This window comes from Lissotriton vulgaris, chromosome 8, assembly GCF_964263255.1.
Source record: "Lissotriton vulgaris chromosome 8, aLisVul1.2, whole genome shotgun sequence".
Classification (NCBI taxonomy): domain Eukaryota; kingdom Metazoa; phylum Chordata; class Amphibia; order Caudata; family Salamandridae; genus Lissotriton; species Lissotriton vulgaris.
Window position 1 is genome coordinate 233,306,000 of NC_141696.1, and position 13,269 is coordinate 233,319,268.

Below are 13,269 nucleotides of genomic sequence, written 5' to 3' on the forward strand. Positions count from 1 at the left end.
ATCCCATTTTCCTATTCTAAAATACCGAATCGGTAAAATTCGGTATTTTATAATCTGTAAAATGGGATTCCCTGCATATGGACCTAAGTGAGCAGGAAACTTTTTTTAAATATCATTCTTAATTTTTAAATAAAACATCCAAAGGCATGTGACATAACTTACTTTACATGTGTTTGCCTCTAAGCCCACAACATTTTCAAACCAAACATTTAATAACTCAGGCCAGTCTCCAACTTAGAGTGTCATACTAATTATACAATGTATAACCTTAGTAAAATGCACCAGAGTCATCAACAACATAAGACTTGGGGTGTAATATTACTAGTGTGTTAAAGAGCAGGCATGGTTACCGCTTTTCGAACAGATATGTTGAATCCATGTACATATACTTGTGTGTAAATAATATGTTAGAGCTGAAAACCTTTATATAGACTATGGCTTCCAAACTCATGTTTGGAGACTTGTTCCCTACAGTCTCCTTACAATATGTAAGCATGTATGCTGCTTATGCTCTGTTATGACTACTTTGTAAAGACATGTTAGAACCTGTTTTAGTGCTTTCAAGTTCCAGACAAGCATTAGGAATCTGGACATACAGCAGGTGTTTGAATTAATACACTTCCAATTCAGCATAAATCACATTTGCATTATCAAGGTTATGTTTTGTAACACCCCTCCCCCCAGTTGCTCGATGTTTCTTGAAGAGAACGAGGCGTTCCCTCTTATGATTCAGAAATTTGGCAAAGCTTCCTTGCATAGCAACTCCTTTCTGTATGGTCAGCCATATTATAATAACTGGAACTATGATAGGACCCATAGAATATTAGCAGTTTGCACACTCCTGATATTGATCAAGTTTTATGGATGAAGAAATCGCTGCCATTCAATGGGTAGCAGATGACAGTGGCATGGATATTGCTCAAGAGATCAATCTACCCAAATCATAACTATTCAAGGGCTATCCCAAAATCCAAATCTTACAAGTGGTCAAAATGCTTCTACATTGCTTTTCAGAATGTGTAAACAAATTATATCTATATAGATTCAGTGGTTAATGAGGCTAACGCTTATAGTGACAAGGTAAAATTCTCTAAATGCACTAAAGAACTGTGAATATGATTGTGACTCTAAATGACATCCATTGTGGTTTAGATGTATAGTCTTACATGTTCCTTTGACTTTCTTTTACACAGGAGGACCCATACGTTATGTACAAAAAGTCAGATAAACCTTTATATGGGAATGACCGGTTTGAAGGATATTGCCTGGATCTTTTAAAAGAGCTCTCAAACATTCTCGGTTTTATCTATGAGGTGAAACTGGTGGCTGATGGTAAATATGGAGCCCAGAATGACAAAGGGGAGTGGAATGGGATGGTCAGAGAACTGATTGATCACGTAAGAACATTTAATTAACCTTTTCTACATTTATAATGTTTTTCAACTAGCAAAAGATCTTTGTCAGCAATGAATATTTTTCATGATGTGGTGATCTTTGTACACTTTAAGCTATTGTACATGAATAAATGTAAGATTAAAGACAGGGGTTAATGGTTGTACCTCATTTTTTTTATTAAAATGTAAGGGTCATTTTTTTTACTTCAATCTCTCTATTCATTCTGTATCACATTAAAGGCAAATGTCTACATATTTCACAGTCTAGTACTGACATTCATAGCTTGTGAGATGCTTTTCCAAGTAAACCCTCACTGCACCTTTGATTTAAGCACATTAGTTATAAAAAACACCTTAAATACTGCAGACACCATGTTTATGTGTTAACAACACTCTTTTATGAGCTCAATGTCACAGTTACATTGCTATGTAATATCCTCAACATGTGAAGTTAAGTGTATTACCATGATCCTCCCACCCAAGAACTGCAGCAACAGCAGTTTTGAAGCATTTGGATGCCAAAATCTTTAGGAATGCGATAAAGAAAAGAAAGGCTAGAAATCTTTGTGATTTCTAAAAGCGAATCTGCAATTATCACTTTTTCTCACTTTTTCATCCTTGAAACATAAGACAATAGGAATAAGCTGTTGTTTTGTGATGGCCTAGGCAGTAAAACAAAGTAAATCAATCACTGCATTTGAGACATATGTTTCTGAATACAAACATACGCCATTCCTTTGCTATCAGTGGCAAGAGCCTTATAGGTGACTGAGAAAGTCTAGCACTGAAACTCTGTGCAAGTGGCCTGAACTCCTCCTGTAGAACTATCTTAATGTGAAAGGAGCATGTCATTCCCCTTCAAAGTAGTTTATTAGGTTGAGTGAAACAATCTGGTTGACATATGCGTATGTAGCTGACCAGAGGAGCCAAAGGTTGCAAACACGTAAACACACCTCCTGAAAAAGGTGGATTGGTGTATGCAAATTATTACTGTCCTTCAAGGTAGGAATAGCTGCTCCTCAGGAGAGCAAGGATCTGGACTTAGTAGATAGAGGACGGACCACTAGGTCATCAGTATCACAGAAAGTTTGGATCTTTGCACAACATCTGAGAACATTGACTGAACAGCAGCAATGCTTCTTGCAGAAAAGACCTTCAGTCACTCCTAAGAAGATTACTTCCAATTACAGAACCTTTGATAATATAACCAAATACAGTTCTGCAGTTCAGATGCGTGACTTGATGGCAGAAGGACCAAATGAAGATCATAGCAAAACAAAAAGAGGCCTTGAAGGGTAGAAAAGATTAAAAATAACTGTTCAAATCAAGACCACCACATATTGGTTTGGGTAATCTTTTAAAGTTGTCCATCACACTTTACGGGTAGCCACAGGAAAGCCCAGAATTGGCACGCCCTACAAAAACTAAAAACTAGTGAAAAAGTACAAGCAGATTGCTTCAAATACCTGGACAGAAGTTACTTCTGAAAGAGGTCAGAACTTTAAATTGAACTCTAGCAAGTACTGCTACACTGCTTCCCTTTACTTCCAGACAGACTGTATTGTAGTCCTACAACTTTGATCATCAAATTGAGAAATTGAGTCTGGGTATGGTCTGATGTTTCAATGTTGGAATGGGTAGTTGGGAAGGATGGAAAAGGAAAATACACTCTACTTCCACTCCCAACTAGCTCAATGATTTTGATTAGAAATTCTGGAATTAGAAGGAAAAAGGTGAATGTATAAGATTATCCAGGAATTTTACAGAGAGACCACAGTCCCCCCAAGCCAAGAGATACAGTAATCTAGCATACAGTCACCTGGGCAAAGCCTTTGCTCAAAAGGCAATTGGCTAAACAAAACATTGTTCATTGGATAAGTTCAAATCCTGTAAAATACTGCCAGACTACACTGCACATCCATGGATGAGAAGTATGTCTCTAATATGTGATCACATTAGCACATTTTACACTTCTGATGTATTCCATTGTTTCGAACTCCAGAAGAAAAGAAAGCTTTGTCCTTGAAGCAGCTTTCTCCACCTGTTTATGTAACCCCATTTAACATTACAGCCAATACTCACCAATAAATGTGAAGATGTCCTCTGACTCAAGTTGAGGTTCCCAACACCCTGAAGACTGCAGCGAGCTCTTTCCATTTGGGAGACCTCCTAACAACTATTCGAATGAAATGTAAGCTGAATTCAGGCTTGCACAAAAGCCTTGCTCAATAACATTAATGGTAGAGATCATAAGAAGGTGATGGAATTGTAAATAATTCCTCAAGCAATGCTTTATGGAAGCAGCACAGTTCTTCCATGACATGAAACGCGTTTTTAGGTATCTTACAAGCTCAAAGTCCAAAGGCTGTGGAGATATTTTGCGAGTGATGTGAAATGTAATTTGGCCCGGGGAATACAAAAAACACAAGCAGCATTCTATCCTGAACCCACAGCCTCTTACATGCCATAGGCTGCAGCCATTAAAACTACTACTTCCTGAATGGTGTGGCTCATTCATCAGGCAAATTTATTGATCCATACTTTGCTCTATAGGGGCCCCGATCCTGTGGTGGAAATCTGTTTGAATTCCTCAATTCACAAGAATTTTCAGTCAAGAAGAACACTACAGATTAACCTCTTTTCGTCATCCACTTTCTCCAGAGAAGAAGGATGGAACAATCCATCATCCAGAGAAGGATGGTTTCATGGTGATATTCTTGGAGAAGGATTTAGCAACAAAAAAGACTTATTATAGGTTGTACAGATGTAAAAAAGTGATCTGGTGAACTGAAGACAGACACATACACATGTGTGAGTTCTAGTGATGTCAAAAACTCTCCTATGCCATCAAGAAGAATGGTCATTTGAAATTCCCAGTCTTGAAATGTACTGTATTTACTTAGTATTTGATACTTTGTACATTTAGTTCCCCAGAGTGTTTCTCTGCTTATAAAATGTCAGACATGCAATTCAAAGACTTTCAATAGAAACCTGGCCATGTAGGTTCCCAAAGAGCATGCCTGCAAACCTGAAATGCAACTATTAGTCAACAAACTCTTTTGCAGCATGCCTCACTCCAGAGTCTCATGTCTTTGTGTTCAGTTGAGATTTATAAGCAAACGCATCCCCTGACAGAACAGGAGAGCTGGATGTTTGTACTTCAGAAGATGTAGGCAAAACATGAGGAATGGGATTGTTCTGCATCGTTCGGTAATACAGACTGAACGAGGGTTATGACATGTTTTTTTTTTGTTTTAAAAGAGCAACATTCTAAGATGGTGGAGAACATGTCTGAAACGTACAGCATCATCTTGTGTATGTATTAGGTGCTGGCTGCATAGAAGTAGTTAAAAGTCAATTCAACCATCACAGATCGATGGAAATAAAACAATTACATCTTGAGACAATATATTGCGACTTTAAAAATATTTTAGCAGCCATTTTTGGGGCTTGTCTCAGAAAATGAAAGCTTTTACCTTGTTTATGGCAGAAGCTCTGTAGATCTAGGAGCTAATTAGTTCTTCAACTCATGTTACTAATAAATAAAATAAATAAAATAATTGGTGTTGTGACTGAATAAACCAGACTTGAGCCAGAGGTTACAGCAATGTCATATCATTTCCTTATTTCTGTTACAAATATTAAACAATTGTGTCATGTTGCTGGTACGTCTTGCATTTTTTGCATAAAAATATAGGAAATGAATTATGTGACATGTATTTTCATTTGTTATATGCACTTAGGAACGGAATTTTTTTTTTCAGATAAAATCCTATTTCAGTTGTATATTTGATTATCGGTATCATTTGACATAGCTTGTCCTAAACATACTTTATAAAAATATTGCTCTATTGAGTGTAGATGTTCTATACGTAACTCAAAAAGCGCGATATTTTGAAAACCACATTTTCACAAAAGTATAGTTAGATGATGTTTGAGCCATTATATTCTGAAGCCAGACCTTTGTTTCTAAGCAATGACAATCAACTGAAGTTTTTGTTAATTTGTGTTAGAATGTGTTGTTATAGAACCTCATGTTAAGTTATTGATGCAATTCTGTCTGGTTAGAGAGGGAACTCGCAGGTTGGTCTCAAGGGGCAGGGCTAAAGAGCCAAAGACAATGCTGAAGGTCACAATCAACACTGTGGTCAAGAGACCGCTGTGAGTGACCTCACCTCCCGAACAATACTACTGCCTACAGAAGTAGGCGCCCGTCAACAATGTCAACCACTTAATTTACCCCTCTGTGGTGTTAAGACACACCTTCTGCTCAGAACCCATGCCCTCAACAATGCTACCTACACTTCTTTCTTGCCAAGATTATCTGATACAGGTACTCCCTGACCACAAGGAAGCAGGGTTAGCTTCCCTTTACCACTGGTAGAAACGTCTATACAGGGTAAGCAGAGAAGTCTTTGTATCATGGGTGAACGTTACCTCTTCTCCAGCAGTGTCGGCTTAGGGGTGGTAAATGATTCACTTTCCCTCCTGTTCCACATAACATTTACCAAGGACATAAAGGGGAAGTCAAAAACCACTTGCCATTCTAGAGTCTCCAGTAGATACTGAAAGATCAGCACCCAATCAGAATATAGCATGTTGATATTTGCCTGTGGGCAAATGTAGCCTCTAAAGTGTCAATGTTTTGATGTAATGTATTTTTGATGTTTTGTAAAGATATATTTTTATATAAATGTAACATATTTTTGCTTCTCTTCCCAGAAAGCTGATCTGGCTGTTGCACCATTAACTATCACTTATGTCAGAGAGAAGGTCATTGACTTTTCCAAGCCATTCATGACGCTGGGAATCAGTATTTTATACCGGAAACCCAATGGGACAAATCCTGGTGTCTTCTCATTTCTAAATCCTCTCTCTCCTGATATCTGGATGTATGTGCTTCTTGCTTGCCTTGGAGTCAGTTGTGTGTTGTTTGTGATCGCGAGGTAAGCACAAAATCAGAGTTACAAATGCAGCCATGACACATCACCTGGATCATATTGGTTGCATTGAGTATCTTCATCACACAATACAAACCTGGCAACAAATTATTCTTCACATTGTATATGATGTTTAGGTACACACAAACATAGCCGTTTTAGTGCTAGGATGGAAGCTGAAATGTCTCCTTGCAGCAGATACACTGATAGATACAGAGTACAGTCTATTCCAGTTTGCTTTGGAACAATAAAGATGCCATTGATATCTCAATGTCAGACTTAATTTATCTTCTTAAAGGTTGGTGGTGGAAATTGTCTGGAGCATCTTTGATGCCATGCCAATCTTTATGGATTAATTGCAAGATGATTAGGGTAAATTTGAAGTGATCCAGACATATTAGAATATGCCTCAGAGGACATGTTTGTGAAATGGGTGCAAAAAGTTAGTTTGGTCTGTTTAGGTATTACCTTTACATGCTTAATAGGGTTAAAAATATTTTCTTCAAAAGCGCACATTTTCACTTGATTAGCTCAAATGTTTCCTATATACTTGTGGATACTGGCAGTTCATTGCTTTAAAGACAGGTAGAATATAATTTAAATTTTTTTTAAATGAAAATGTACCATCATCTACATGCCCGTATGAGTAATTGTGGGTGATTCTGATGACATATTGTTTATACAAATAGGAGATCCCTGCTTTTTTTATGAATGCAAAGATATAAGGAGTTATGCCAGCGTACTCTGTGCACATTTGTTGTAATAGTACCAAAGAGTGTGGATCATTTTGTCTGGTCTGAAATGTTAAGATGTTAAGAGGTCAGTCTGTACCAGAGCCAAAGTCATGGCTTTGAAGCATTTAACCTACCAATGAGCTGAGATTGTGTTGGATGCTGAGAAGCTGTACACTCTCTTTTGATCAGCTTTAGTTTACTCAAGCTGTTTTTCAGAGGCTATAGGCACACTACTTAATGGCTACAGCAAATTTGCATTAGCACTAGCTACTGTGCAGAACACGCCTCAAATCATGTTGATGTGTCAGTGGCAATACTGTTTTATTCGCTTTCAAGAGTTCATATGTCAGAAAACTGTATACAGAAATGTTATCTGACATAAATATCATGATCTAAATATAATTTACAATACTGTTGTGCCATTGAGGGGAGCTTTGTTTTAAAATTCCATGGGATGATATTTCTTTGGATGATATTTAGAGTGGAATAGTTTTGTCAGTCGATATTCTAACATGATGTTCTTTAATCACACCAAAAAAGCATATTTAAAAAAATAATTTGTGCCTGGGATTTATGCCCCCCAATGCATCAAAACCAAACTCATTTGTGCTTAGCACATAGGAATACATATTGTACATAGTTATATTATATGCATACAATCTCAAATGTGCTGTTTTCCTGCATGTGTATATATCTGAAATAATTTATTTGCAACTGACTCCATTGTGACATATTGGTTCAAACACTATAGTGATTATAACAAAGTGCACATGTGTTCAAATCAAATCTGCAGTACCTCCTTCTTGCTTGTTTCTAACTTAAAGGGTGTATTCTTGCTAAATTTGTAAAGGGCTAAACACACTATGTGTATTATTATTATTAGTAGTAGTAGTAGAATTAGTTGTGGTTGTAGTAGAAGTAGTAAAAGTAGTTGTAGTACTATTGTTGTTACTTGATGAAATAAGTGCATTACATTTTTAACATTTTTATTTTAGAAACAGCTTTGTAATAGAAGGTGATCAAAATATTATGACATAGTGGCGGCATGCTCATGCAACAATAACCTGGGATTATGTTATATGAAAAATACATGGCTGTGTTCATTATGATGATAGGAAATAAGTCATGATTCTGTTGAAAAAAGACAAGGAATATGGTTACGAGAGCAGTCATATTCTAAAAAAAATGCCTTCGGAGAGATCTTAGTATGGGCAAAGTTAGCCAGGTTTTTTGTGTTTTACAATGACACACAATAGTGGTGTTTCTAATTGCTTTGTTTTGGCAAAAAAGGGAACAGAGGTTCAATGTCTCACATGTGTTTTTTCGCAGTTTTAAATAGCACAAACTTGACCCAAATCTATCAGAATCAGAGCCATTTGCATGAGCACCAGTTGCGTTACATAAAGACACATTCATTTTTGAATGAAGAGATTAAATGATTTGCCCAGAATCACAGGATGTTCAGCGCCATTGCCGAGATTTGATCCCGGTTCCCCCGATTTGAAGTCGACCACCATAGCCATTAGGCAACATCCTCCCCCTGAATATTCTTATATTTAGGTACTTGATCATGTCATCATATTGCATCAGACCCTCTGGTCTTACGCATGTAAATTGCCTGAGGCCAGAGTATCCATTTCTGTCTTTTGCAGGTTCTCTATTTATAGTTGTTTGAATTTTCTTCTTTATTTTCTTCATTATTCTATCACTGATTATGTATGAGAAATTGTTGTAGCAGTGCACCACAGTGTGTGGCAGGAAAAAGACTACAACACAAATGTATTACATATAACATAAGTCAATTATTATATCCTCTCCATGAATGTTCAATAGCTTTGACATTTTAAGACACTGGTCATTCAGGAATGATAAATATGCTGATGAGAATAGTTTATTGCACAGGAACAACATTTATTTGCTCTGAAAAGTGCTAAAGATTAAAGATGAAGGACGGTAAAGAAAGGCAGCCAGTGTAGCAGGAGTTCAACGTAAAAGCATATAGAAAAATGTCATATACAATGTATTTACTGTAACAAGGATCACCTATCTGTTTTCAAAGAGAGAGTTAATCAATGAAAATTATTCCAAGCTACTAACAAATAGTATTACCTTCACAATAGTGATCATATCAGACACAATAACAATTGTGATCATGCCACTCTGGATTATCACCATTGACCAACTTAAACCATGAGTGATAATAAGTGTATCATTATTAAATGTCTCCATATGACTAATGTAATAAAGACCATAGAAGAAGGTGCCCTCTGGCACCAAGGAAATAACATGTACAATAGTCCTCCCTACCTCAGCAGGAATTACAGCTCAAATAATCATTTTGTCTCCAGATGCTAGTTAATGGGTGCCTGAAAATACTCACATTTTTCTATCAAATAAAGGATTTTTATTTTGGGTAAAACATACTCAATACAACAACGTGCCACCTCATCCACTGCACAACTGCCATATAAGGACAGATTCTGCCTCACATGTAATTTCATCATCTAACAAGGATAGTCAACACAGTACAAAGGATAACCACCAACAATATCAAAGCCATCATTGTGTTAGTGCTGGATAATATCATGCCAAAGATGCCCACAAAATTGCAAGAATGCCATTCATGGGGTTTAAGTAGCCTTTCTTTGGGAGGAGACGCCTTGATTAGGGCAAGGATGTCCACACGAATTGCAATAATTTTTCCAGAGCCCCCATTATGCCCAGGCCTCATGGCAATAATGCCCACAATATGTTGATGATAGTCACCATTGTGCCAGAATTAGTCACCATTAAGCCTGAGACTGCCACCATTATGCCGCGGTTGGATAAAATTAGGTCAAGGGTATTCACAATGTATCAAAGACAGCCACGAGTATGCATGACTCATTTAAGCCAATGATGTAAAAAATATGTCAAGAAGGTTCGCAATTATATTCGTGCTAATATGATGCAAGGGCGACTTTCTGTTTCTGGGTTAATCCCCTAATAGTAGTGGCAGTTAAATGGTAAATTTAAATGAACTGGTGAGCCATACAGCATAAAACAGCAAGGACTGGAACCCCTGTTCTTCAAAAGATTGTGGTTATTGGGTCATTAATACGGAAATAATAGAAAGTAAGGAAATTGGCACATTACTACCGTCTTTCTGTAAATACGCATTCCACCTAGGATAAGGGATACTCCAAGTAGGTGTGTACTACAAAATAAATTCAATACATCTTCTTTTTCTAGTAGTAAAGGTTTATCCTCTCAAAGGTAAACTGCGCAATATTTCTTTCGCCACTCACTAAGCATGTTACCATATTTTTGTAAACCAGTTTTACTTTGATGTGTGCCTGCTAGGAAGTTTTGGATTTGTTCCTGCCTTATATACACATTAAGGGTGAATTATCCTGTCCCCCTTCAGTCAGATAATGGACATAGTGGGTTTCTTCATCCTTATGCATTGAAATTGAACCTGGGCATTCTGACTCTCTGTTTAACCACCCCGAAAAATATTGGGATACAGGCTGGCAAGTTTCTGTTCAACATTCGTACTCTATCACAAATAACTTGGTAATGGTTTCAAAAATATAGGACAAACGTTTTCATTTGTTTCACCAATTTATAATCAATGATGGTGTATTTTGGTAAGACAGGGTAAGTCAGTTGGAAAGGGATAAATCCTATCTATACACAATATGTGAACATCCATGTTAACCTGCATTTAAAGCAGAGAAACTCTCTAAGAGATATTTCTTAGTGTTATCTAGAGTTATACCCAATTTAGGCAGGTTGGTCCACTTTCAGTCTTCAATCCTTTTTTAGGGTTTTCCTGGACAGTTCTTGCATTTTGCTTGCAAAATCTATTGTTTTTAATATAAACCTTAAAAGGGGCCCCCTTGCTTTCCGAGTATTTCATTGGCAGAAGCATATATTCCTGTATTTACCAATGCTTGTTCCTCATCTGCTTCACTGATCAGTTTCCCGTAGCTCAAATACTGTTAACATCACTCTTTGGTGAAACTGTTTTTTCATAAAGTTTTGCCTCTTTCTGCTTGTGTGATACTTTAAATTAAATTAGCAGATTTATATAGCCCAATATTACCCCCACAGAGAATAAGTGATTAGCCCTTGAATTGTAGGATATTTAGCCTCCGAGACTCAAACCCGGGATCCACAGCTCTTGAGTCAGCAGCATTGCCCACTGACCCACATCCTTTCAACTCCTGTGAAACTTATTATGTAGCTCTTTCCTTCTTGCCATATGATGATTGATAAAAACAGCCTATTAGTCATCAACTAATGCATTTCCAATGCTTGTTTTTCTGGCCGGGCTAAATTTTATGTGAGCATTGCCTTGCTCTATCAGCACCACAGCTAGAGCAGAGCCTATCACAAGATGCCGTCAACAATCTTCACTACATTATCTTCTTTTGTGGAACTTGCGTGGATATTTTGAATACAGGTGCAAATCTTGGAATGGTTTGTTTGGGTCCTTCCGCAGTGACAGACAGCAGTGAGACAACTGGAAACATTCATATGTGATCCAAGAGAATCCACTTATTCTGCAACTGGAGGCATCCCTGATCTGCTCTTGAATTATAACAACACAACTCTTCCTTCCATTTTACACTGACAGCACTGAGGCACATCTTATAGAAGGTGCCCCCACTAAGACATATGCACTAGGTCAGGTCACCTGATGGCTTGGCAGGATGAATTGACAGGGACAAGCATTACAATGCAAATGCCCCATATTTATGATCCCAATACATGTTGTACTATTCTTTCCACAACAATGACACCTCTGCCATGCACATTATTCACTGCTGCACCATTTACACCAAGTAGTCAAGAAGTAAACCATCTACCTAGACCATAATTTGATCATGATTTTGCCGCTCGACAGATTACGTAGGGGTTGTCTTCCAGCTGAGGCAGCTCGTTAGCATCCCATACCACATCTGTTAGTGGCAGGTGCCCCAACCATGCCAAAGGGTTATTGCATAAACCCCAAAACAAAGACACAGTCTAGCCAACTCTGTTTCTTCAAGAAGAATACTCAGTACTGGCTCAGTGGGTGCATCGCTTCATTTCAGAATACTTTATCTTGCCTACAAATGTCTGATTGATTCAGCTCCCATCTATCTCTGCAAAAAGGATTTATACTGTATCTAATCAATCTGAGTATTATTCTCTAGACTCCTAATCCATCACGGTACCCTTCTCCGGGCTCCTAGCACTGTCCTCCCTCATCATTGTGTGTTAGTAACACAGGAAGATGCATTGCCTTCCCAGACCTTAGTGTCATCAAGCATCTCCTAACCAATGTGATATCTCCCCCCTTCCTACCACAGCAGTTCTCTCGAAAGGAGACAAGCAGACGGTCAGCAAGAACTTACCTGAAATGTGCTCCGTGAATATTGCTTTCATGTACGCGCCTACATGCTTGACCAGAAACAATGGACATTTTGCACTTATTGAAGCTATAGTCGCTGTCAACCCTTATTAGTTATAACCAGTTAAGACGTTTGAACCAGATGTTTTAGCCCTTGTAGTAATCATACTATTGTGTAGATGTTTTTATGGGTATCTATGGCAGCTATCTAGTTACTCATTAAAAGTAACTGTGGATTATTTCATGCCATGCATGCCTGTGTTATAAGCAGTTTAACAAAAAAGGGGTAAACCTGTGTCCCTCAGAACCTGGGTAAGTGTGATTAAAGACAAAAATGGTTCTGTTGGGTGGCAGAATGAATTGCTTTAAGGGAAGGCTATGTCAGCTCATAACACAATAGAAAGAATTAAATTCAATTAAACCTCTCTGAAAACAAATGTAGTTCAAAACTTTTATATAGTAAAAAGAGAGACAATTACAATACACAGGAATTACTTCATTCCGTTTTAGTTTCAATAAATGCTAAAACATGTGACGAGTGACTGTTGGTGAACAAAATGAATAGTGCATTATAATTCAGTGACACTTATATACAAATTTATAGATTATTGTACAAGGAAAAAGGGAAGGGGCAACTGACTCTTCTGACAGCGCGGGGACACACTGACAGTGTAACCAGGCGCTTTACAAAATCAGAAATAAATAAATAAATAAATGTTGAAAATGCCACTGCAGCAAAATCGCATATTTCCAGTGTCTCTGGTTCTAACAAAATAAGATGATTTATCAATACCAGGAAGTGGTCAGAATGAAAGCGGGTT

General features: G+C 37.6%; 1 protein-coding gene across 4 annotated transcripts in view; it reads left to right on the plus strand.

The window, feature by feature from the left end:
* The window catches only part of GRIK1 (glutamate ionotropic receptor kainate type subunit 1), a 959,769-nt gene that overhangs the window by 714,868 nt on the left and 231,632 nt on the right, over positions 1 to 13,269 (plus strand). For all 4 annotated transcript variants that reach the window (XM_086934009.1, XM_086934011.1, XM_086934010.1 and 1 more), the window contains 2 exons: positions 1,194 to 1,397; positions 6,117 to 6,340. In XM_086934009.1, the coding sequence (XP_086790135.1) occupies positions 1,194 to 1,397; positions 6,117 to 6,340 (428 nt within the window). The remainder of the gene's footprint in view (positions 1 to 1,193; positions 1,398 to 6,116; positions 6,341 to 13,269) is intronic.